At 38.2% G+C, this 27803-nt stretch overlaps 1 protein-coding gene across 1 annotated transcript in view; it reads right to left on the reverse strand.

Annotated features, from left to right (window-relative positions):
- HYDIN (HYDIN axonemal central pair apparatus protein) overlaps positions 1-27803 on the reverse strand; it is a 477232-nt gene that overhangs the window by 198735 nt on the left and 250694 nt on the right. The window contains exons 19-22 of the mRNA XM_060172033.1: positions 24967-25205; positions 20122-20383; positions 17177-17320; positions 10881-11024 (exon numbers count right to left, since the gene is read on the reverse strand). Of these exons, the coding sequence (XP_060028016.1) occupies positions 10881-11024; positions 17177-17320; positions 20122-20383; positions 24967-25205 (789 nt within the window). The remainder of the gene's footprint in view (positions 1-10880; positions 11025-17176; positions 17321-20121; positions 20384-24966; positions 25206-27803) is intronic.

Here is a 27803-nt window from a genome sequence, read left to right on the forward strand (position 1 = left end):
GCAACCCACAATGACCCTGGGTCCATGCTCCCAGAGGGATAGAGAATGGGAAAGCTATCATGGGAGGGGGTGGGAAATGGAGATTGGGTGGTGGGAATTGTATGGAATTGTACCCCTCCTACCCTATGGTTTTGATAATTAATCCTTTCTTAAATAAAAAATAAAATAAAAGATGGAATTGTTCATTTGTATATGACCTGTTCAGAGCAGTGCCTGATACACAGTATATAAATATCAAGAATAACTATTATTCCTTTACATTCAAGAGAAAAGAAAGCCTTAGGCAGTTTTAACTTTAGACAATATAAAAATCAGCACACTTAAGCTTCTTCCATATCAAAGATCAAAACATTCTGCTCTACATGAAGGAAGATGTCAGTTGGTGGTGGCTGCGGTGTGCAGACACCTATCTTGAGATAAGAAATTATAATCATGTTATAACTGTCTTGTAAATCTTTGTAACCCCAACAAAGTGATTAAAAAGTAAATAAATAGAAGATTTTGCACTGAAATTGTAACTGCAAAAGTTGCTTAGTTCCAGCGGGATAGTTAAACCTTTCCCCACAGTTTATATGGTTCATCTATCTCTCTCTCCTTTTATTTTATTGTTCATCTGTTAAAGGGTTGTATTTTACTGGAAAATTGGGTTTTCATGATGGTCCCTAAGTACTGTATTCACTGACACCTTGAGTTTTGAGGTTGTGTGCTGTTTATCCAAAAGAAAATCTGGCTGGTTATAAAATTCTTGGATACACTTTATTTCCATCAACCTTAAGTAGCCATTGCTCCACTGTCATCTGGCACTGAGCACTATTGTGGAAAACTCAAGGTTAAGTCTAAAATCTTGCTCTCCTGCGTAGGTGTCAGATAATTTTTTGGTTGTTAAGACCAGTAACATAGCTAAGCATAACTCATTACTGAATGTACTATATCATTATATTGAAGGCAAAGAAAAGCTTCATTCAAAAAACATTTTAAAAGTTTTTAATCTACACTTATGGACATCTAATCTTTGATAAAGTGATCCAAATTGTTAAATGGAGGAAGGAGAGACTCTTCAATAAATGGTGCTGGGAAAACTGGGTTGAAACATGTAGAAGAATGAAACTTGATGAACCACATTATTTCACCAGAAACAAAAGTCAATTCCAAATGGATCGAGGACCTAGATGTTAGAACAGAAACTATAAAATATCTAGAGGAAAATATTGGTGGAACACCTCCCATCTAGACCTCAAGGACATCTTTGATAACACAAACCCAACTGCAAGGAAGAATAAATAAAAAACAAATCAATGGAACTACATCAAATTGAGAAGCTTCTGCACGGCAAAAGAAGCCATCACCCAAACAAAAAGACCCCTCAAAGAATGGGAGATCCTCACATGTAATATATATCAGACAAGAGGCTAGTAACCAAAATATATAAAAAGCTCACCAAACTCAGCATCAAAAAAGAAAATGACCCAATCCATAAGTGTGTGTGTGGGGGGGAGGATATGAACAGAATATTCACCACAGAAGATATCCAAAAGGCCAACAAAGATAGGAAAAATTGCTCCAGGTCACTGACTGTCAGAGAGAAGCAAATAAAGACAACAATGAGATACTACTTCACTCCTGTGAAATGTCATACATCAAAAATGACAGCAGCAACAAATGCTAGAGAGGCTGTGGAGACAGAGGAACCCTTCTGCACTGCTGGTGGGAATGTAAATTGGTCTAGCCTCTGTGGAGAGCAGTCTGGAGAACTCTCACAAAGCTAGACATGGACCTTCCATATGACCCAGTAATTCCTCTCCTGGGGATATACCCCAAGGATTCCATAATGCCCAACCAAAAAGATATGTGTACACCCATGTTCATAGTAGCACAATTTCTAATAACCAAAAGTTGGAAACAAACCAGGTGCCCAACAGCAGGTGAATGGCTGAAAAAGTTGTGGTATATATACATTAAGGAATACTACTCAGCTATTAAGAATCATGAATCCATCTTCTTCGACCCATCTTGGATGGAGCTAGAAGGGATTATGCTAAGTAAGATAAATCAGAAAGACATAGATGAGTATGGGATGATCCCGCTCATGAAAAGAAGTTGAGAAAGAAGAACAGAAAGCGAAATGCAAAGCAGAATTTGACTGAGTTTAGAGTATTGCACCAAAGTAAAAAACTCTGGGGGAGGGGAAGGATGGATCTTTCAGTTTCACTGTGTGGGGGGAAGTGCTAGGGACACAGACCTTTGGTAGTGGAAATGATGTTAATATACATTCCTATTAATTTCTTATAAATCACTAATCTATATGAGAGAGGAAAATAGACTGACTGTCTCAAAGTTTTTGATGCATAGCCCCAGTTCTGAGTATATATTCCTTTAATCTAAGCAATTAAGGCTTCAAATTGGTAACCTGATTGCATTTTAATTGTGGGCTTAAATTGTCAATACATTTCTAATAATGACCTTTTTTTTTTTTACAACATTAAATCACCTATAATCTTACCCAGAGAGACCAGAAGTAACTAGCTGTGTCACTATATTAGACATAGATATATGTAAATATCGTTAAACAACATAAATCATGGTGAGGTCTTGTTTAATACAGAAAATCCTAACAATGGGATTTTTCAAAGTCAACCAAATTTCCAAATAACTTGGCTATAATAATAACTATTTATGTCTTCTTAAACCCTAAGATAGCAGGAACCCTCCCCATTCTTTACAAAACCCATATTTCTCCCAGTCCTAGAACTTTAGCAGTGGGGCTCATTTTTCAGCCATCTTCTCTCAATCCATACCAATTGATACTGCGTCTGCTGATCTCAACCTAATCAATGCAACCAGTACCACCTCTACATGTTTAACTTCAGATGGTGTCCACAGACAATAGGCCTGTGATATCAACCCTTTGGCTCCAGTACTCTGGTGAGACTGTTCCTAGCTCATAGGGTTCCTTAATTCCATTTCATATAGTGTACTTCGTAACAAAACCTCAACACCTAGATATGAACCAGGGCTCAAGAGACAGAGCACATGTGCACATGTATCCATAAGTTAGGGGAAAATATATACCTTAAAGCAAAAGTAACAATAGTTTGCAGTGACCCAATAAGTGTAGCAAGCAAGTAGAAAGACTTACAAAACATAAAAATACCTAATCAAATAGTTCCTATTTCACTTCCCTCAATCATTCCAAGGCTAACCTTGTCAGACAAATTAAGGACTACAAAAGCTGGATAAGGGTAAGAGACCAGCATACTTTAATGATGGCTCTTTTGGTTACTACCAGGACACATCATCTCCTGGGGCCCTAGCAAGGGAAACCTGGGATTTCCACACAGACATGATTGGGTCTATGCACTGTCATTGGTAATCTCCATTAGGAACAAAATAATGGACTCCTTTGTGGGCTCCTACAGGTCCTTGCCCTCATTATAGATGAATTAATGGTAGGGAATGCCCTCTTCTCAGAAGGGAGGCTGGACCAGAATCCTCTACCACTTGAGGAAGATGGGTCCAACAATGGGTGCAGCCTAGAACATTCCTAGCTATGACCACAGAATTTGAGCTCAGACCTATGGGATACAGAAGTTACACCGGCTCCTGCACTGAATACAGGCCCCAGATCAAATCTATTGGGTTTACAGTTAAAGTTATTTATATAAATTTTCCCATATTTGGGAGCTACTAATCTTTTCTCTGATCCAGCTTTCTTTTCCTATTTCCAACTCTGACACTAACTTCCCAGATAATACCTTTGACCCACTTGCACGTTAACTATCAGGCTCAAGCAAAAATTAGTAGTCACGGGCCTCTTGAAATATACCTAAAAAAGACCTACTAACTTTTCCAAAATGGAGACCTCAAATCTCACCTGCTAAATTTGTGCCTTTAGGTTTCAGATTATTAAACAATTTGTTCTTCTTTATAGCTTAATACTTTTTCAGACACCAAGTTGCAGATGTTACCATTACGCTAACCTGACTTCCCCAGGCAGAGGACCTCACCAATGTATCCTGGAGCCCTGCCCCACTAGGGAAAGATAGAAATAGGCTGGGAGTATGGATTGGCATGTCAATGCTCATGTCCAGTAGAGAAGCAATTACAGAAGCTAGACCTTTCACCTTCTGCACCCCATAATGATCTGGGTCCATACTCCCAGAGATAAAAAATAGGAAAGCTTCCAGTGGAAAAGATGGGATATGGAACTCTGGTGGTGGGGAATGTCTTATCCTATGGTTTTGTAGATATTTTCTTTTTTTATTTTATAAATAAATTTAAAAAGTTTTTCATTCATACACTTGGATAGAGCAATGAAAACCAAGTTACCTTTATATGCATCTTTGGATATCCTTATACACTGTAATACATGCACTCAACCAGGTGTGCTACTGCCTAGTCCCTGTCTACAAATATTTTTAAAAAAATTTTTATTTATAGAAAGGAAGCATTGACAAAGCCATAGGATAAGAGGGGTACAACTCCACACAATTCCCACCACCAGAACTCCGTTATCTCATCCCATCCCCAACTTTTAATTAATTTTTCTTTTTTAAAATTTCTTCATTAGAAAAAATTTCCTTCATTGGGGGACTAATGGTTTACAGTTGACAGTAAAATACAGTAGTTTGTACATGTGTAAGATTTCTGAGTTTTCCCCACTAGGCCCTTCTTTGCCATCAAGTTTCAGGGCTTGAACCCTTTCCCTAACCCCAGAGTTTTTTTTTTTTTTTTACTTTGGTGCAATACACCAACTCCAGTACAAGTTCTACTTTGTGTATTCCCTTCTATTCTTATTTTTCAGCTTCTGTCTATGAATTAGATCATCCCATATTCTTCTCTTTCTGACTTATCTCACTTAACATGCTTCAAGCTCTATCCAACGTGAGTTGAAAAGAAGGTAAATTGACCATTTTTAATAGCTGAGAAATATATATATATGTATACATATATACACCACACACACACACACACACACACACACACACACACACACACACACACACAATTTATGTAGCCACTCATCTGTTATTGGACACTTGGGTTGCTTCCAGGTTTTGGCTATTACAAACTGTGCTGCTACAAACATAGGTATGCACAAATCTTTTTGGATGGGTATGTTTGGTTCCCTAGGATATATCCCCAGGAGAGGAATTGAAGGGTCATAGGGTAGGTCCATTCCTAGCCTTCTGAGAGTTCTTGCTATACTCCACAGAGGTTGGACCAGTTTACATTCCCATCAACAATGAAGGAGGGTTCCTTTACCACCCCCCCAACCTATCTAACATTTGTTATTGCTATCCTTTTTGATGTATGACATTCTTACAGGAGTGAAGTGGTATCTCATTGTTGTCTTTATTTGTATTTCACTGACAATCAGTGACTTGGAACATTTTTTCACTCTAGGGTTATTGCTGGGACTCAGTGCAAGCACTATGAATCAACTTCTAGTGGCCATTTTTTCTATTTTTATTGGATAGGACAGAAAGAAACTGAGAGGAGAGGTGGAAATACAAAAGGGTAAGAGAAAGATAGATACCTGTAGGCCTGCTTCACCACCCATGAAGCGACCCCTCCCTGCAGATGAGGGAGGTGAGGGGCTCAAGCCAGGGTCCTTTTGCTTTGTACTATGTGCACTTAACCTAGTGCACCACTGCCTGGATCCCCCAGAACCTTTTTCCATATGTTTGTTGGCCTTTTGGATCTCTTCTATGGTGAATATTCTGTTTATATCTTCTCCCCATTTTTGGATAGGGTCATTTGTTTTTTTGTTGCTGAGTTTGGTGAGCTCTTTATATATTTTGGTTATTAACCTCTTGTCTAATGTATGGCATGTAAAGATCTCCCAATGTATAAGTGGTCTCTTTCTTTGGGTGGTAGTATCTTTTAATGTGCAGAAGCTTTTTAGTTTGATGTAGTTCCATTGGTTTATTTTTGTTTTAGTCTTCTTTGTAATTGGATTTGTAACACTGAAGATGCCTTTAAAATTTAGATGGAAAAGAGTTCTGCCAACATTTTCCTCTAAGTATTTGATAGTTTCTGGCCTAATATCCAAGTCCTTGATCCATTTGGAATTTACTTTTGTGTGTGGTGAAATATAGTGGTTCAGTTTCACTCTCCTGCATGTTTCAACCCAATTTTTCCAATACCATTTGTCTCCTTTTCCCTTTCAATAGTCTGGGCACTAAGCTTCCCCTCCCCCCCCCCCCCCCCCCGGGCACTGAGTTTTATCAAAGCTTAGATGTCCTTAGGTGTGGGGGCTTATTTCTGGACTCTGAATTCTATTCCACTATTTATGTTCCAGTACCAAGCAGTTTTGATTACAATGTTCCTATAATACAATTTGAGATATGGGAGTGTGATGCCTCCAGTTCTGTTCTTTCTTCACAAGATTGTTTTGGCAATTCTAGGTCTTTTCTGGTTCCAGATAAATATCTGTAGCTTTTGTTCTATTCTCCTAAAAGCATTCTCCTAAAAATATTGATGGGGATAGCATTAAATTTGTATATGACTCTGGGTAGTATACTCATGTTGATGATGTTAATTCTTCCAACCCATGAGCAAGGAATATCTTTCCACTTCTTTGTGTCTTTTTCTTTTTCCTTGACTAGTGACTCATAATTTTCAATATGCAAGTCTTTTACTTCTTTTGTTAGGTTTATTCCTAGACACTTTATTGTTTTTGTTGCAACAATAGAAGGGATTGATTTATGGATTTGTTCTTCTTCTAACTTAGTGTTTTCATAGAGGAATGCCACTGACTTTTGTATCTTAATTTTGTAGCCTGGCACCTTACTACATTGCCTGATAATTTCAGTGTGCATGTATGAGGTCTGATTCTTTTTATCTGAGGCATTTACTCCATCTTATAACTCTGCCACAGTTTATTTAACCAACCTCCTACTAAAGGATATTGACTTCTAATCTTTAGTTTCTGCAAGCAGTATTGCAATGCAATGCATAATTAAAAAAAAATTTTTGCAGAGCTGGCCTGAGGCCCATGTATGTGCAATCTCACTACTGCTAGTTGTTTTTATTGCATATGTATATGAGAGAAGGAGAGAGAAGAGAAGAGAAAAGGGGTAGGGATGGGGGTACTTCATAGAATCAGAGTTTCCTCCATGACCATAGTATATCATTATGGCTTGAACAAAGTCTGTGTGCATTCCAAGGCACAAGCCTTATCCACTGAGCTATCTCTTAGGCTTGCACTATATATTTTGTGCACATGTTATTTTGTATATTGTGTGCATGTCTTTAGGATAAACTCCCAGGCAGGAATGACTAAGGCAAAGGGTACAGATGTTTTAAATTTGCCTAGCTATCACCACAGCACTTTCCATTATGTGTTTCCCCCACATTATGGGGGATGTCTCTTTTCACATGACCACCATAACACAGAGATTGACCAATCTTTACTCTTTGCCAACCTCATAGGGAAAAATGTTTGGCAATTTTTCCCATTAATTATTATCTTTTATTAGTTATTTAACAGTGACTGACAAAATTGTGGGATAAAGAATTCTTTTTTTTTTTTTTTTTTAGTGATTCATTAAGATTGTAAGATAACAGGGAGTACAATACCACACAGTTCCTACCACCAGAGTTCCATATCCCATCCCCTCCATTGGAAGTTTGTTATATAAGTAAGTACTATAAAAGCTACATAAGGGCAAGAGACCGGTACTTTAATGATGGCCTTTTTGGTCACTACCAGCCCACTCCATCATCTGGAGCGCTAGTCATGGAATCCTTGGATTCTTACATAGATATGATGGGGCTAGACTTTTAATAGATCCTTTCTCTACCATCACTTGATGGCAGAAAATTTTATTTTAAATGAGAGCATATTTTCATGTACTTGGGAGTCATGTCTTATTTTTCTTTGTGTGAACTCTTCAGTTCTTTTTCCTACTTTTCCGGTAGACTGTTAGTATTTTTCTTGTTTATATCTTATTTTATTATTTATATCTTATTTTTATTAAAATTTTAATTTATTCCTCTATTGGATAGAGACAGAGAGAAACTGAGATGGAAGGGGGAGGTAGGACAGAGAGAAATTGAGAGAGGAGGGAGAGATAGAGGAGAGAAAGAGAGAGAGAAAGAGACACCTGCAGACCTGCTTTATGGCTTGTGAAGTGTCCCCTGCAGATAGGGATCTGGAGCTTAAACCTAAGTCCTTGCACATGGTAACATGTCCACTCAACCAAGTACATTATCACCAGGCCCATATATTTTTTTAATTCTATGTATAACTCTTAATAACATTGTAGATTCAAATAATAAAAAAGGTCAAACTGTATCACAAGGGTTGGTATTATAAACAGTAGTTCCTGGGGTCAAGAGATAGCTCATCTGGTAGAACACATACTTTACTATGTGTGAGAATCTGACTTTGAGCCCACAAAATGGTAGGACATTGATAAGGTGTCTCTTGCCCTATTTCCATTTGAAATTATCAATAAAAGAAGAAAACAGTAATTTCTGATCTACTCTGACATTGTAATAAGCTGGAGACTACTATTTATCAATTCTTTTAAGAGGGGTGGTCTACAGAATAGTTATCTGTATACAGATAGGTCAACCAGACAGTGGACATAACCCAGGCATATGGCACCATTGTGGGGTGCTGATATACTATAAACATTAAATTTCCCCTAAATATCTTGAACAAATACTCTGGAGAACTTATCTTTCTGCCTTGGGATAAAAACCAGCTGTCTATTTGTGTGTGTGTGTGTGTGTGTGTGTGTGTGTTAGGAAGGACAACTGTCTGGCACACATGGAGCCCTCTATATTCAGTGTTTCTGTCTTACTTGTTGCCTCTCAGTCTTGGCCAAATGACTCCCACATATTTTCAGTCTCACTGAAAATTTTCTAGGTTGCTGATCTTGATGCTTTAGTCAAACCACTCTGATCCTCAGTCTAACTTCTAAATTTAAATATCTTATTTGTTTGCACTTAACCCCTCCTTCCTTAATTTTATTGTTCTGGACTTCTTTCTTATTTCTACTTTTCTCATAGTAAGTACTAGAAAGGACAATACTGTGTCTACCTAGTTTTATATGTTCTATTCCTACCTTTGAGTTCCTGTCTATTAAAAATTTTTGTCCAGTTTTCTATCTTGGTGGCCTTTCAGTCACAAGTTGCAGATGCTACCACGGTGTCATCCTGACTTCCCTGGGCAGACAACCTCACCAATGTGGCCCAGAAACTCACCTCTCCAGAGCTCTATCCCCCTATGGAAAGAGAAACAGGCTTGGGGTATGGATAGACCTATATAGCCAATTCCCATGTTCAGTAGAGAAGCAATTACAGAAGTCAGATCTTTCACTTTCTGTACCCCATAAGAATCTTGGCCTATACTCCCAGAGGGAGAAGGAATAGGGAAGCTTCCAATGGAGTGGATAGGACATGGAACTCTGGTGGTGGGAACTGTAGGGAATTGTATTTTTGTTCACAATGTTGTTAATCATTATTAAATTAGTAATAAAAAATAAAAAAGAATAACCTCTAATCAAAAATTTAAAAAAGAGTAGGTCTGAAACTATGCATGTCTAAATTTCCATTTTTCTTTTTTAAAATCAATATATTTTTTAAAGATTTTATTTATTTATTAATGAGGAAGGAGAAGAGAGAGAAAGAACCAGACATCATTCTGGTACATGTGCTGCTGGGGATCGAACCTAGACTCTCATGCTTAAGAATCCAATGTTTTATCCATTGTGCCACCTCCCGGACCACAAAATTTCCATTTTTCATCCACTTGTTTTCTTCTGTTCTATGATTCAGCCTTCCTGTTCTCTTTAAACACTTGTATTGAATCCATAAGCTCTCTTTAAAGACTGACCATATCATCTATAATTTCTCCAAGACTGTAGATCACTACATATATGTGCTTTTGCCTTACTAATGTAAATTTCTTATAGTAGGTTTTAAAAATCATTTTATTGAGGAAATAATGGTTTATAGGACAGTTGTTGGCACATAGAACAATCTCTCATCTCCCAGTGTTTTCTGTCTTTTACTTATGATCATTTCCTCCTTTCATTTGTCTGTTCAAAGATCTGATGCTTGAGTTTAAATAGGTGGGGTAGGCAGCAGTGCATTTATACTCTGACTGGGTACTGTATGCAATACCCTCTCACTAACTGAATTTGCCCCTTCTCCGAAGATTCACCTTCCCTACCTCACAGAAAATCTCCCTTTGTTATGGGCTCTTTCAGCTGAAATTGTTACCTGCTCTCCTTCTTCCTTTTGCCAATTGTCCATGAGCTGCCTCCCTAGACTAGCAGGCTTAACATGAGGATTGCTTTCTCCTTTCCAACAGGTCTGCAGTGCTGCTTGCCCACAGCCAAGCTATCCCCATTGGTGACATCAGTAAAGCATTACAGGGGTGTTATGAAGGGATGACATTCAGAGAAAGGTGCATCCTGTTTCAGCATGGAGGCCAAATGAGCTTGGAGCTTCCTCCAGGTCTAGATCATATTCCTTGTACCTGGAATTGGCTGGTTTAGGGGCTGGGTGTAGCATTTTATTGGATTGAAGAAAGGAAATTAAAAGATCTTTACTAACATAATAGGGATATTGATGTCTTCTAATAGCCAGTTTCAGTAATCCACAGGAAGGAATTATCACTGTGAGTGCAAGTTCTTAGACCAATGATAATTTTCCTATTGATTGATACTGGAATTCACTTAGGATTTACTTTATATGCTGTATATTCTTTCCTAAATTCTTGTTGACTTTTCCAGATGAGAATTAGGTAGTGCACTGATATTGCTCTATTCTCTCTCTCCCTCTTAAACACACACACACACACACACACACACACACACACACACACCTACGAGTTTATTAGGCCCACTCTTCTGTCAAGTTACCTCTGGAGTTAAGTGCAGTGGAGATCTATCAGTCTCACAGACAAAGAAGGGGCCATTTGTTGAAAGCATTATGTTCACTGGTAGGGTGGAAATGTTCTTTATTACCAAGGGCTGGTAATCAGGTTCCAGGATAGTGTTAGGTTTCTGCAAAAAAGGGAAGGAAAAAAATACCCCAAGTTATGGTAAATTTAGATGACTTTTAGCAGAAGAAAAATATCATTCTGTTAATAGTAGAACTATTACCCCCTCCATCCTATCATCTCTCTCTCCATGTAAAAATTCCCCTCTTTTTTTCTTGCCACTAGGCTTATCACTGGGACCCCAACATCATCACTACTTCATTCTTCCTAGATTACAACATAAAATTTAGAGGGTGAGAGAGAGACAGAAAGGGCAGACACCACAGTACAGGTCCACTCTTTATGATAGCTCACCCAAGTCCTCATACAAGTAAAGTGTGCATTCTACCTCCTGGGTGAGCTCCCAGTGCCCCCTAATTTTCTCTTGTAAAGATTCATATACATCATCTGCAATGTATGGTGAATATTTAAATGTAAATTTACATAAACCAGAAAACACAAGATTCATTGTCTTATTCTCTTGTTTCCTGGCTACAGAAGCCTATACAAGCCATGCCTTTTGATAGAACTTAGGATAAAAGCTTTTACAGTACCATAAAGCAATAAATTAATAATATTTTGTGGAAGAAACCAGGTATCATTATAGTGTATGAAACTTTTTTCATGCTTAAAATACTCCACTTGCAAATATACCTATCTTGTTATAGTGACAACTGTTCATAATTATTTCCTCTTAAGTTTTTGTGACAATATTAGAATAGTGGATTTACAAACATCTTTTCATTCTATTAGACATAGAAAATCTAGTTTTTAACTGGAAAAAGCATTAGAAGTGGATCTTGAGTTAAAAGATTCTGATTAAACTAGCTTTTCTCATTATGTTAGCTACTTTAACTAATAATGTTTTATTCATTACATTTTTTAAAATATTTTATTTTATTTATTTATTCCCTTTTGTTGCCCTTGTTGTTTTATTGTTGTAGTTATTATTATTGTTGTCGTCATTGTTGGATAGGACAGAGAGAAACGGAGAGAGGAGGGGAAGACAGAGAGGGGGAGAGAAAGATAGACACCTTCAGACCTGCTTCACCGCCTGTGAAGCGACTCCCCTGCAGGTGGGGAGCCAGGGTTCGAACCAGGATCCTTATGCTGGTCCTTGTGCTTTGCGCCACCTGCGCTTAACCCGCTGCGCTACAGCCCGACTCCCTATTCATTACATTTTAATGAAAGACATACAGAGGGAAGGATAGACAGACAGACACTGACTGAGTAACTGACCAGTGCACTACTCAGCTCTGGTTAATGGTGATACTGGGGATTGAACCTGAAACCTTGGAGCCTTAGGCATGAAAAATGTTTTTGGATAACCATTATACTCTCTCCCCATCTCCTCATCTTGATATTGGGGTTCACCTAGCTTTTTGTGTGCCTTTGCAGTGAGGTTTATTAATATCAACAAAAACCTTAATTCATATTCTTCAAAGAGAATGTATTTCTAACTGCCCTTTGCTTCTTTCAATAGTTTAGTTCATTTGTCCCTGGTCCTTTTGATTTAGTTTGTGTCTCCCAACTTGTTCCAATTTCAGTTAAATTCTGATACCATGATTTGCAAGTATACCTATCTTGTAATGACAATCTCAGCTTTTGTCTTTTATAGTCTTCTTTTCCTTTGGGTCCTGGATTTCCTCACACTGAGATAGCCTGGGTGAGGAGTGTCCATTGTATCTTAGTTTGGACTACTATAACAACTCTCATAGTTGGAGTGGTTTAAACAATAGGTATTGATTTCTTACAGTTCTGGAAGCTGTTAAGTTCAATCTAAATGTGCCAGGGAACCTGTTGTCTGGCAAGGGCCTTTTCCTGGTTGTTAAATGATATCTTTTTATTGTGTTGTCACATGTCTAAAAGTGAGATAATCTCTTTTGTCTCCTCCTATAAGGACCTTAATTCTACTCATGAGGCCTCATCTTTCATGACTGAATCACATTCCAAAGGCCCCATGCCTTTGGACCATTACATTGGGAATTAGATTAGGGTTTCAAAATAAGAATTTTAGTGGTGGTGGAGGGGAGGGGGCAATCATTCAATCCTTAACAGTTGACTCAAGCCTCCTGCCTTGTTTGTACTCAACTGGTCCCTTGTAAACTCCCAATTTTCTTTCAGGGGCTTATTTTTTCTTGACACTTTACTTACTTGCTTTATACATAAGGACAGAGAAAAAATTTAGAGGGAAGGGAGATAGATACAGAGGGAGAGAGAGCTGTAGCAACTGGGGGCTTGAACCTGGGTCCATGCACATGCACTTAACCAGGTGTGTCACTGCCTGGCCCCTCAGGGGTTCATTCTGGCATTTATTGTGATATGCCAACCACCCCCCCACCCTTGTAACCCACCTGTAACATGGTAATATTAAAGTTAATATAACTGGACCCATCTTGTAAAGTGCACACTACAGTAAAGGTGACACTTTTGGGCCACGGACAAGTGGCCACCCAGTAACCTCCTGGTAACTGTGTCATTCACTGCAGATAGCTTTGAAGTGATGAAACCACACTTGGTTGGTTTGGGAAAGAGGTCATTCAGATATTAATGATGAGAAGGAGTTGACTCTCTCTCCATCCAGGTTGTTTGTCTCCCCCAATATCATGAGATAATTTTTGCTGCTGGACTTGATGAAGCAAGCAGGCTGCTAGTTTCAATTGACCTTTTTAATTCCACAGAGAGAAGGACTCATCTCTGTGGCTTATGAATAGTACAGCAGACAGAAAGTAGATCAAATCTGGGAAACAGTTTTAGAGAAATTCTTTTCCACAGGAAGGGCTGGTATCATTACAGTCTAATGTACTAAATCACATTCACTGCTTCAGGCAGAAAACAAGGAGACATAACAGATAATGAGGTGTTATATAATTAAATATGAATACCAAGACCTAACAGGTCTCTTGCACTTGCTGGATAGTGAAGATGCATTTCATCATTGTCTCTGATATGGATTAAACATGAGTAGGAAATGAACAATGGAAAATATAGCAGCAGAACAGATTTCAAACTTGGGATATTTGAGGGAAGGAGAGGAAGGTAGAAATAGTGACTTATTTCAATTTTTAATTCAAAAATATTTTCTGTTTTATTCTAGTGATAAACCCAAACAATAGAGACATTTAAATAAGAATTTACTTTTTTTTCTTTTTAAAAAAACCCAGAATACTTAAGGATATAAAGAGAGGAAAAGGAAAACTACCCACACATTTTTATGTTTATGAATTTAGAAAAAAACTAAACTGATTATTTAACATACTCTGTAATGTCTTGTATAGAATAGCTATTCAATAAACACTCACTGAGTTGCTACATTTAGAGAAAATACAGTGCTACTAAATTTGTGGCAATGATTATCTTTCCTGGTTACTTTAAAAAAGGAAGAATTTGAAAATAGAGCAATGAAAGCTTAATAACTGTAACTGAAATTCTTTTTTTAAAAATATTTTTATTTATTTATTATAATTGGATAGAAACAGAGAGAAATTGAGAGGAGAGGGTGAGATAGAGAGGGAGAGAGACAGAGAGATACCTGCAGCCTTGCTTCACCACTTGTGAAGCTTTCCTCCTGCAGGTGGGGACCAGGAGCTTGAACCCATGTCCTTGTGCACTGTAATGTGAGCACTTAACCAGGTGCTCCATCACCTGGCCCCCTGTAACTGAAATTCTTATAGTATTTTCCTTTTATAAATCTTAAGAAACTTGTCACAGTCATCTGGCATCTAGAAACTGAGACCTTTAATTTCTGCAATGCCAACTTTCCTCCACTAGTATGTTAAACTAAGAGTTTTGCAGCATTTTTGCAGTCTAATTCACTCAAAATTTACTGTTGATTTGAACTGAATGTGAACATTTCATCTTTCCTACTAGACAATCTATTTTCTTCTTCACTTAATAGAGTACATTACCAGTGGTGGGTGCACAACAGAAATTTAATGTAAATAAAATATGTAATCTGTTGTCAGATTGAGTAATCTTGAACACTATCCTGCAGATCTCCAGTAATGAGAAAACTGAAATCAAATTTAATGAGGTTGATTTATTCCTTCATGATGGTTAGGCACTCACACTTACACTTTTTTTTTTTTTTTTTTTTTTGCCTCCAGGATTATTGCTGGGGCTCAGTGCCTGTACCATGAACCCACTGCTCCTGGAGGCCTTCCCCCCACTTTTGTTGCCCTTGTTGTAGCCTTGTTGTGGTTATCATTGTTGCCGTTGATGCCATCTGTTGTTGGACAGGACAGAGAGAAATGGAGAGAGGACGGGAAGACAGAGAGAGGGAGAGAAAGATAGACACCTGTAGACCTGCTTCACGCCTGTGAAGCGACTCCCCTGCAGGTGGGGAGCCAGGGGTTCAAACCTGGATCCCCTGCACTTTGCACTACATAAGCTTAACCCGCTGCGCTACCACACTTACACTTTCATAGACCAGCCTAGATCACACTGTGGGGCACTGGCTTACCAATTACCTGATTTTCCCCAGTCAGCTGTGAAATTCATTACAGAGAGACTCTTCTTACTGTTGTATCCCAAGAACCTGATACAGAACCTAGCTCATAGTAGGCCTTAATAATTAATCATTCCACTCAAAAACCAACATGCCAGTTTCAATGAATAAATTTGCCTATGTCACTATTCTCCCTGAAGCCCTCCAAAAGTCACTCAAAACAAAACACAGAGTCCAGAACATGCCACTACCTGGTTCTTGCCCACTTTTTGAGAGATCCCTCATGCCACTTTTGGTGTACTCTCTAAGGTTCTGTGTGTACTTATGTGTGTACTTATCAAGCGCCATCCTAACTCATTTTTTCACATATGCCCTTTGCCCATAATTCTCTCTCCTTTTTCCTACTACCAGAATGATAGTAGTGCCCATAGCATCTTCTACTTCTTCACAGCAATGTGTTAATTGCATGCGAAGCAAATAAAATGTAACAATTTATCCATAGCCTGTAGCTCAACTAGTCTCTTAGCTTCTACTATATTTGGCTGATACACCAGATTTTCAGACACTGAAGAGACATTCTGTGTGTATCTGTTTGTATGACAAATAGTTCTGTGACAGAAGCTGGTCTGAGTAGTACTAGTAGTGACATTCTTCCACTTCATCAACTGAACCCTTGTCATTCTCATGATTCTTTATCCTCCTTCTCCTCCCTTAACAACCAGGTAAAATTATAGACACTTGTAATTTTGTCAGTAAGAGAGTATGAATCAATTTTAAGTTGGTTGTGCTCAGGCAATGTTAGGTGATCTATACAGTGGTTTAATTTACATCTTTTCCTCATGTGTATAATGGAACTGACAATATAACCTACTACACAGACTGCTCTGAGAGACAAGTGAGAAATGTGTGCAAGGAACATGGCTCCATGCATAGTACAGACCAATCAGTGACTGGTGACTATTTTTTCAATTATCATTATTTTTTAAATCAATAATGCATGCTAATTGTATATATTTTTATTTTTTAATTTAAATGAGAAAGATATACAGAGAGAAAGGTACATACACTGAGAAAGAACAGACCACTGCTCAGCTTTGGCTGATGGTAGTATAGGAAATTGAAACTGGGACCTCAGAACCTCAATGCCGACACTTCAAACCCACTGCTCCTCATGGCCTTTCTTCCATTTTATTGGATAGGACTTAGAGAAATTGAGAGAGGAGGGGGAGAGAGAGTGGGAGGGAGAAAAACAGACACTTGCAGACTTGTCTGGCCGCTTATGAAGCTTCCTCCTGCAAGTGGGGAGTAGGGTCTCAAACCCTGATCCTTTAGCAGGTCCTTGCACTTCATCCTATATGCTCTTAACCAGGTTTGCCACTGCTCAGCCCCCTCCAATTATTATACTTAACAATAATTCTCACCCAACTCTTCATACTTTACCCTAGTTAAAGTACAATGATCAACTAGAACACATTTCAGTGCATTTCCCTTTAATCTTATACATCAGGAATGATGGAAGTTGAATTTTCATGGCAATTTACATTTCAGTGGAATATAAACTTAGATTCAGAATGTTTAGTTGAGTATATATTGGCCTCTGGAGTGGGCATAGGGACCGGCTGGATGTGGGTATAACAGGCTTTCATTAAGTTAGCTCCTAGAAAGAAGATGGGAATGTGCTAACTTCTAGTAGAGCACCTAGTCCTTCACACCCCCTCAGCACCACTGACCTTCTCCAGTTTGTAGATAAGCTGCTTGGTGGAAAGTTGGATAAGTGGTGCAATAAACTCACAGGTGACCATCACAGTCATAAGCAAGGTCTTCTGTATCTGAGAGCCAACCATGGCGTGGCACACCAGCTTTTCTCTGACAAGCTGCAGAGGAGATACACCAACATTTTGGCACATTCATAGGTCAGAAATTTAATTCTTAACAAACAGCAAGCTGTTCTTAACTACCTGTCTGGGGATATCAGGTAAGAGCATGTTTTTCTGAATATGTTTTTTTCAGGGACTGTACTCTGTCACACAATTAGAGCTTGACAGGTTATATACATCTTAGATGGATCATGTGCCTAGTTCTGACTGCCACTGATGACACAATAAATTTACATTCAGTTCAATAATTATATATCTCTGTATCTACAGTTGCATCTCTCTGTGGAAGATTTATTATCCATCAGGATCATTAGGAATTAGACTTACAAAAGACAAAGCAGAAGTCTTTTTTTGGGGGGGTAGGACTTTGGAATTTTTAGAAAGGGCAGTTAAAAATCCTTCCATATGCTTATATAAATCAATGGTAGTTGTGTGGCTTCTTACTAAGATAATCATTAACTGTGATTGGGAAAATATTGCCTTTTAAAGTTAAATATTTAAAAAATTTATTGTTGTATTTGGGGAATCTTTGGTGTTGAGGTGTCTCCTCCTCTCACTGTTTCTCTCCCTCTAGATGAAAAAGTGGCTTGAAGTGATAAAAATGTGTATGTTTGAAAACCAGGTTACTTACACACACACACACACACACACACACACACACACACACACACAAACACACACACTCCAATGAAATATAGAAATCGTTGTATCAATACATGCCTTACTTTTCTTGAGAATGGAATTGCTGAGATGTGTTAGGAAAAGGCCAAACAATTTTACAAAGTGGTTGTACTAATTTGCAATCACACCACAGCAATGTAGATTCCAGTTTCTCTATATTCTTGTCAGCACTTAGTATTGTTAGTCTTTTTAATTTAAGCTACCTTAGTGAGTGTGTGGTGTGGTGAGTTTGCATTTAATGAGTTACCTTAAATTTTTTGAGATGTCAAGTTAAAGACAAGTTATAAGAATAGCTATATCTTATCACACACACACACACACACACACACACACACACACACACACACACACATTTGTATTTCTTGAATCATTTGATAGCAAAATACAGACATAATGCAAGCAAGGTTGCATTATAAATATTTTACTATTTAAAATCAGGCTATAGAAACTAAAATATTTTTTAACATAAAAGGCATTGATTTTCATAAGGTGTGTAGGACTCATGGTATGTTTATATCATGAATAACTTATGTTAGGAAGTCAGGTGGTAGTGCAGCATGTTAAGCACATGTGGCGCAAAGTGCAAGAACTGGCTTAAGGATCCCAGTTCGAGCCCCCAGCTCCCCACCTGCAGGGGAGTCACTTCACAAGCTTATGTGAATGAGTGCTGGGAATCTGGATGTTAATGAATTTATGTCTTGTCTGTGTAGCCTAACTTGAGTAAACAATCTAGGAATATTTTAAGATTAAAATGAATTGGGGCTGGTGGTGGTGCACTTGGTTAAGTGCACATGCTATAATGCACGAGTACCCAGGTTCAAGCCCCCAGTCCCCAACGGCAGGGGGAAAGCTTCCTGAGTAGTGAGGCAGTGTTGCAGGTGTCTCTCTGTCTCTACCCCTCTCTATCATCTCCTTCCCCTCTCAATTTCTGGCTGTCTCTATGCAATAAATAAATACATAAATATAATAAAAAATAAAGTGAATTTAGAATTCCAACTGCTCAGATTTAAGACTTTTAGTGTGTCTTTAAATAAGGGACTACTTTTTTTTTTTTTTAACCAAAGCTCTGGTTTATGGTGGAGAGGGGAATTAAACCTGGGACTTAAGAGCCTCAGGCATGAGAGTCTCTTTGCATAGCCATTATACTATCTACCCCTGACCCAGGACTATATTCTATTCATCTTTATGTCCTGAGTGCCAGGTTCATCATTTCTCATGGGCAGTATGGGAAATATCACCCCACCTTTTAAACAATGAGAATATGTTTATCTAAAAGAGCTCTGAAAAGAAAAAAATGAGTTATTTCATTTATTCAATCTCTAACCCTACAGTAGCTAAGCAATGAGTCAGCTTTCCTATCTTCTAGGAGACAAAATTTCTTGTTGCTTCCTATTTCATGAGAAGAAAGTTCAGGATCACTTCTGACTTGTGACAGAGGCAGGAGCTCAAGCCTTGCTTCTCATTCACACACCTGTGTTTGTAAGTTACAAGAGAATCTGAAGTGATTTCAGAATCTTTCTCTGGCTTTGTGATGGTTTCCAATACTGCTGGTAGGACAGGAATAAACTGAAACATGATTTAGGTTTGCTTAAATGTTTTAAGCAGAATAATGATAATGTAAATTTGAGCAAAACATCAGAATTACTGAAAAAAATGTAAAGTTGCATTATTGATACACAAAAGAGTGATGATTATAAATGGGATATTATTGTGTGTCAGGCTGTGAAGTAAGGAGCTAGAAATGTCCCAATATCTGGATAGGCGATGAACCAGAGTCTCTACAACAGCACCTTTTATGGAGAATATGAAGCAGCTGATGCTATGTGTATTATCCTTAGCTGAACACCAGATGTCCCTCTAGCAGAGACTTGCTGGTTGATGTGTGTTAACCCTGGGGATGAAAAACTGCTTCAAATGTAATTTAAAGTTGAATTTATGAAGAAACAGACAGAAAACTAAGCAAAGTTAAACCTTGAAAGCAATGGCCACTGTCACAGCAACTCGGTGCTACCCATAGTCCCTGAGAAAACAAATCATCTCTTCATAGAAATGGTAAGGATGGCTAGAACAAAGATTTTTGTAGGAGTAAATGACTTTTAATTATGTTTTCCTCTTACCCTGGGAGTAGCAGAATAGCCTTCAAGTATCACATTGATTGTCTGTCCTGGGGACAGCTCCATCCTCACTGGGTGGAGCTGAAACACAGGGTGCTGGGAATCCACAGACACCTGGGAGCTCTGGGTATGGGCCCAACTCTTATGTCCTTTCTTAGCTTGGTTCTTCTTCTTCTGGGGTTGGAACTCTTCATTCATCCAGAATAACTGTTGGGTTCGGCGTCCTTTGTTGGTCAATTTGAAGTGGTAACAATAGGTGTCCAGGCTGTTAGTCAGAAGGTAAGTAGAGAAAATTCAACTTTGGTGTGCTCTGGTCATTTTGACACTCCTCTCAAACATTTTAGAATTTCCCCTTCTCAAACTTTTGAAAAGTGAACAATGAAATATATATGTAGAAATAAAATACAGAAAAATTAAATCACGGTGCTACTCTTTGCTATCAAGTAACGGGCCAAAGCTTATAGTACCTACTGATGGGATTGATAAACTGAGTCAGGGATAGGAGCTGGTTCTGAGTTTCCACTGCCAGGATAGGAACTCTGGGACAGTAGCCCCACCCCTCTTATCCTATGGTCTTGTCAATATTTCCATTTTATAAATAAATTAAAAAAGGAGTTAGTTCACTCATTCACTGATCTATTCAATTACTATCATAATTATTATTGTTTCTTGGTTTTTTATTTATTATTGGATATACAGAGAAAAATTGAGAAGGGAGGAGGAGATAGAAAGGGAAAGAGATAAAGAGAAATCTGCAGCCCTACTTCACCACTCATGAAGCTTTCTCCCTGTAGGTGGGGACAAGGGGCTTGAACCTGGATCCTTGCACATTGTAATGTGTGTGCTTAACCAGGTGCATTAATTACTGCCTGGCATAGAAATAATTTTTGGTTTTGATAATTATTAGTACATCAGAGCACTATTCAGGCTCTGGCTTATGGTGGTAATGAGGACTGAATCTGGGACTTCTCTGTTGCTTCAGGCATGAAAGTCTATTTGTAAATATTTGTTAAGGCCCTCCTGATTGTCTAGGACTTACACAGACATTGAGATTGCTAAAATATTTGTGGTGATTCAAATGTTCTTTTGTTTGGGATTAAAAAGCTGATTTATCAACTTAAAAACTTAAGTGACTATATACCCCATGAATTTGGTCTGGGGCCCATATCCAGCAGAGGAGCCTATGTAACCTCTACATTACTGTAGGTCCGAACTTGCATTTTTGTGGTTATCAGTAGGTACATTCTGAGTTGTACCAATTTCAGGACCCATCATCTTCAGGTGGTAGATAAGAGTATATTATCCAACCTCCCTTCAGAGGATGGAACATTCTCTACCATTGTTGATCCGCATTGAGGGCAAGGTCCTATGGGGCCCCCCAAAAGGGTCCATTATGTTGTTCCTGATGGAGATGACCAGTGGATCTATTTGAGGTCTAAGCTCATTGTTTTTGTGTGGGAATCCCAGGACTCCCCGACTAGGACGCCAGCTGATGGGGTGGCCTGATAGTGACTAAAGAGTCATCATTAAAGTATGCCAGTCTCTTGCCCTTATTCAGCTTTTGTAGTTCTTACTTTGGTAAGGTTAGCTTTGGAGTGACTGAGGGAAGTGTAATAGGAAGTAGGTTAGGAGGGTATCTAGGTCTAAGTAGAAAATATTTCAATAGGTACTTTAAGGTGTCTTTTTAGGTCTTTCTTCTTGCTTGCTTCATTTATTGAGTCACTGAAAACTATTGTGTACTTTTGCTTTAATGTATATATTTTGCCCTAATTTATGGATACATGTGTACATCTGCCCTATCTCATGGGACCTGGTCTATATCTAGGTTTTGAGGCTTTGTTACAATTTGTAGGACTTTATATGTTAACTATTTTTCAGCCACCAGGTTCCAGATGCTACCATGATGCCAACCAGACTTCCCTGGACAGATGACCCCACCAATATGTCCTGGAACTCAGCTTCCTCAGAGCCCTGCCCCACTAGGGAAAGAAAGAGAGAGGCTGGGAGTATGGATCAACCAGTCAATGCCATGTTAAGCAGAGAAGCAATTACAAAAGTCAGACCTTCCACCTTCTGCACCCTGGGTAATGACCCTGGGTCCATACTCCCATACTCCCAGTGGGTTAAAGAATAGGAAAGCTATCAGGGGAGAGGATGGGATACAGAGCTCTGGTGGTGGGAATTGTACCCCTCTTATCCTATGATCTTGTCAGTGTTTCCATTTTATAAATAAATGAATTAAAAAAACTTAAGTGACATCATATTTAAGTTGAAGCATCAACTAAATAAAGAGTATTCATCAGTTGTATAGCCCTCCCTCCCTTCCTTCCTTCCTTCCTTCCTTCCTTCCTTCCTTCCTTCCTTCCTTCCCTTCCTTTCCCTTCCATCTTTCATTCTTTTTCTTTCTTGGCAGAAAGGGACAGTAGCACCATAGCACAAAGCTTTGACCAATGTGGTAAGCATGTGTGGCTTGAATGTGAGTCACATGCATGGAAAAGCAGTATGCTATCCAAATGAACTATTTCACCAGCCCCATGGTATATCTTTCAACTTTCATAGCAATCTAGCATAAGTAACCTTGTCCTCATTTTATAAATAAACAGAAACTTTAAGGGAGTTTCTATTTAATATTCAATAAGAAAACATGAAATATGGGTATATTTCTTAGACCCTCATGCCCACCAAGTTTGTCAAATTTTCTTCTTCCATTTTTATAGATGGAGAGAGCAGAGACAGAGAAAAAAGAAAAAACAAAACAAAACAGGACAAAGATTCCTTTAATGCAGTGGAGGCTGGGCTCAAACCTGGGTTCCAAACATGGCAAAGTGACACACTATCCAAGTGACCTATTTTGCTAGCCCAAACTTTTTCCATAAAGAGGTGATATATAAATATTTTACATTTCAGGGTCTTCATAACCAGTGTTATGACTACTCAACTCTACCATAGCATGAAGAAGTCATAGAAAAATACATGTATTAGTGGGCATGGGTAGGCTCTGTGAAATTTTTGTACAAATAGGCAGTGTGCTGCAGTTTGCCAAATCCTGCTTTTCACTACTCTGGAGATTGCTGGTGTCATATTTTATGGTCAATAAAAACATCAGAATTTTGGTAGAGGGGAAACGGGCGGCTAGGAGCTATATAGTTTGCTTTTATATTCACAGAAAACTATTGGCTAACCCTTCAATTCTAAGCTAGTATCAGACTATCCTTTGGGGCTATTTGGAGATTAAGGATAGCATGTAATTAAGTCTGACTTGCAATATATTGCTTTCCATAATTATATTTGAGTGAAAATGAAAGCATGGTACGCAATGACAAAATACCCTAGCTTATAGCCAACAAATAGAGAAAAAATGGTTATTTCTAGCTGACACAAAAGCTGTAACTGAATGCTTAGCTGAAAACATGCAATTTGACTAACTGGCCTGTTTGTTACTTAAGTCCTATTGGCTTGGGGTATTTTCAGTCAGGTATTTTATTTTGGGGTGTCGGGGAAAGGAGGTATGGTTTAGTGAGAGGGCTCCTGACTTGTCTTTTGCCAGGAATATCTTTTCATTATCTTTTTAAAATATTTATTTTCCCTTTTGTTGCTCTTTTTTATTGTTATTGATTTTTTCATTTAGATAGGACAGAGAGAAATGGAGATAGGAGGGGGAAAGAAAGACAGACACCTGCAGACCTGTTTCACCACCTCCCCTGAACCCGGATCCATATGAGGTCCTTGCGCTTTGCGCCATGTGCACTTAACCCGCTGTGCTAACTGCCCAACTCCCAGGAATATCTTTTCTAAGCAGTATGTCTATGTGTGTCTCACTAGAAAGCAGAAAATCCCCTGTGAGACTGCTCACACCAACTTCAACTAACTGGTTCCTGTGATTCAACTGGTAACAGTCATATGACTTTTCTGAGGAGTCACAAACAACCCCACACAAATACCCTCCATTATTAGCATTCAAACCTCATACATTTAGTTCTGCTGAGAGGTGTCATTACTATAGCACTTTTTTTTTTTTTTAAAGATGTAGACTCTTTAGCTTTTTGTGAGTGATCAGCAGAGCCAATTACACCATTACAATTTCTGGTGCTATTCTGGAGATGAAATTAAAAAGACATAATACCAAACACAAAACAAAACAAATCACAGGCTTTGCAATGCCTGATAAAATAGATTTGCAATAAAAGTGTACCTTCCTGGTTATATTCTACCAAGGTTACCAGCAATATGATGCATCTGTATTTTTTATATTTAGAGGAAGGAACTGGCAGTACAATGGAATCATAAAGGAGAGATCATGACTGAGGTTCAATATTTGCCACAACAGTCACTAGGAGTTTGAGAGAAGAAAACACTTTATGTTCTAAACCTTCTCTTCTTGAGTATGAAGTTTGGAGAACATAAGCACGTTATAGTCAGGAAATGTTTTCTGGCACTTTTAAAAGTATTTTCTTATTTTTAATTTTTTAAATTATCTTTTATTTATTGGATGGAGATAGCCAGAAATCGAGAGAGTAGGGGCGATAGAGAGGGAGAGAGACAGAGAGACACCTGCAGCACTGCTTTACCACTCACAGAACTTTCCTCCTGCAGGTGGGTACTAGGGGTTCAAGCCTGGGTCCTTGTGCATTGTAATTTGTGCACTCAATCAGGTGCACCACCACTCAACCCCCTTTGGTACTCTCTCTCTCTCTATATATATATATATACTGGAAAGAGGAAAAGTGAAATGAGAAAGGGAAGGGACTGAAGAGGCTGATTTTGTTTACTTAAAAAAAAACAGTTCCTAAAGTAAAAGGTGATGCTTAGCTTATGCAATGTATGTAACACCTACAAACATTTTCCTACCTAAAATGTGCTCCCAAATTGAGTTCAGGAGCAAAGGGCTTATCGGAAACAATGGTAGAACCATGTCCGGAAGCCTGGACAGGAATCTGGTAAGTGTTGCTATTTTCAAACTTCAAAATGACTGTGTCTTTGAATGTCACTATGTCATTCAGGTTGGCGGTCAGTGTCAGCTGAATATTGGTTTCCGGGGGAACGATGCCTTCATTGGGTTCAATCGTCCAAAGGGAATTTTTGTTTGCCTGTAACACAAGACTACAAGTTAACAGCAAAGATATTCTTGGCTTTTCATTCTGCACATGTCAAAGTCCTCTATACTTCAAATGCCTGGCACTGCAGAACTCAACATCAGAGACAAACATTATTTTTTTCAAATCAAAGCAGCTGGGTGTTTGTTGGCTTTTCAGTTTTCAAAGGGCAATCTGACTCTGGAGAGCAAACCTACAATTCTACTTTTGAATATTCTGTGAAGATTCTTTGCATCTCCTTCTCAAGATGACAGCCCAGTTCTCTAACAAGCTTACACTAATTATCCGCTCTAATCTCCAAATTCTGAGATGTCAATAGAAGGTGCAACATCTTTTCTGGAATCTGAATTTTTAAAATAAATGCTATTCAAATGCTAAATTTCTATGATGTTATAGTGAGTATGATCAGCTCCCATGAGTAAATGTAATCTCAAGAGTCATCCTGATTTCTATTATAATGATAATTTAATTTTATCTGCTAAAATTCCAAACTTGTTTTGAAAGATATGATTGGGATGATTTTCAAAGTTGAAAATCATTCCCACCAACCTATATTTATTTATTTTTTTACTTAATTATTCCCAACAACCCATTTAATTTAATTTAATTTAATTTAATTTAATTTAATTTATTTAGTTCCTCATAGCTCATTCCCTTTTCCCAAGGTCTTTTGTCAAACAATACCTCTCAATTAAGTCTACTCTCATCATCATATTTCAAATGACAAACATTTGCTAAAACTCCTGATTACCTTTAAGTAGTTCTATTTTCTCCTCTCTCCCAAATATGAAACTGGACATAATTAAGGTACTGTGACCCTTAATTATAGTATGCTACTAACAAAATTCAAATTTACTCTTCTTGAGTATCACATATAAAAAAAATCTCAAAAAAATTAAAAAGCATCATATTTCTATTTTAATTATTACATTAATTAAAACAATTTTCACAGTCCTGTTTATACTGGGGAAGAAATTACTTTACTTACCTGGATTAATATTCAGAAAACTATCTATTGATGGTTGGTGAAGGGAGTCAGGTGGTAGCACAGCAGGGCAAGCGCATGTGGCATGAAGCACAAGGCCTGGCATAAGGATCTTGGTTCGAGCTCCTGGCTCCCCACCTACAGGGGAGTCCCTTCACAGGTGGTGAAGCAGGTCTGCAGGTGTCTATATTTCTCTCCCCATCGCTGTCTTCCCTTCCTCTCTCCATTTCTCTCTGTCCTATCCAACAACAACAACAACAACAACAACAACAGCTATAACAGTCAAAACAAGTGCAACAATAAGGGCAACAAAAATGGGAAAAATGGCCTCAGAAGCAGAGGATGGCTGCTTTGCCATATGCACAATCTAAGTTTGAGCCCAGCCCACTCCACATTGAAGGGAACATCAGTGCTGTAATCTCTTTTACTTTCTCTGCTTCTCTGTCTTTATCTATAAATATAATGAAAAAATGTAAAATTACTGATAAACAATAATGGATAGAAAAAGTCTGAAAAAAAGATGTAGTGACTACTTATTAACTTCCAGGATTATAAATGAGAGGCAACACTAAATTCCCCACTTTACCAGAGAAGAGTTATGTCCCTCTAATTTCCCTTCACTCCTCATATTATTCTGAGTATGACCATCAGAAAAAAAATCCTCACCAAAAAACACATAGAAGAAAAGAGTGTACTTAAAAGCAAATGTAAAATATACTCTGTGGGCTGGCTTTGAGAGGCCATTCCAGTACAAAATTACCCTTCTTCCATTTAATTTCTATAGTATACTGCAAGGAAAAGGAGAGAAATATATAAAGAATACATGTAGTTCTCTGAGAGCTTAGGTACAAAATAAAACTGAAAATCAGCAACTTCCAGGGTAGGTTGAGTTTGGAATGGAGCTGTGCTGATCATCATTACACATAAGAATAACATACATTGCTACTTAACAGGCGGAGTTAAAAATTTCTGCCAGGCAGAATTTCACAAGGGGACAGTGCTTGGAGCTTCACAAGATCCTACATGCCCCTGCAGATTCAGAAACTAGATTTGGTGAGTGGACACTGAACAGTTACGTAGAAACAAGCCCACCGGGACATGAAAAAGGACACTCTCATATCTAAACCTGTATACTATTTTCCTAATTAGAAGCTGAGTATAGTTATATTAGGCAGAATGCTATTTATATTTCCTCCTGGTCTGATAGTCTACATGGGAACTAATAAATGAATAGCATTTAAAAATTTAAACATTAAATGAAGCAAAGAGGAATATTTTTCAAGACTAGAAATTGTTCTTAATGAAGATGGAGACAGCAACAAATGCTGGAGAGGTAGTGGGAACAAAGAAACCCTCCTGCACTGCTGGTGGGAATGTAAATTGGGCCAACCCCTATGGAGAGCAGTTTGGAGAACCTTCACAAGGCTAGAAATGTACCTTCCATATAACCCAGTAATACCTCTCCTAGGGATATATCCTAAGGACTCAATCAAACCCATGCAAAAAGATAAGTATACACCTATGCTTATAGCAGCATAATTTCTAATAGCCAAAAGCTGGAAGCAAACAAGGTGCCCAACAACAGATGAATGGCAAAGAAAGTTGTG

The sequence above is a fragment of the Erinaceus europaeus genome, chromosome 2, assembly GCF_950295315.1.
Source record: "Erinaceus europaeus chromosome 2, mEriEur2.1, whole genome shotgun sequence".
Classification (NCBI taxonomy): domain Eukaryota; kingdom Metazoa; phylum Chordata; class Mammalia; order Eulipotyphla; family Erinaceidae; genus Erinaceus; species Erinaceus europaeus.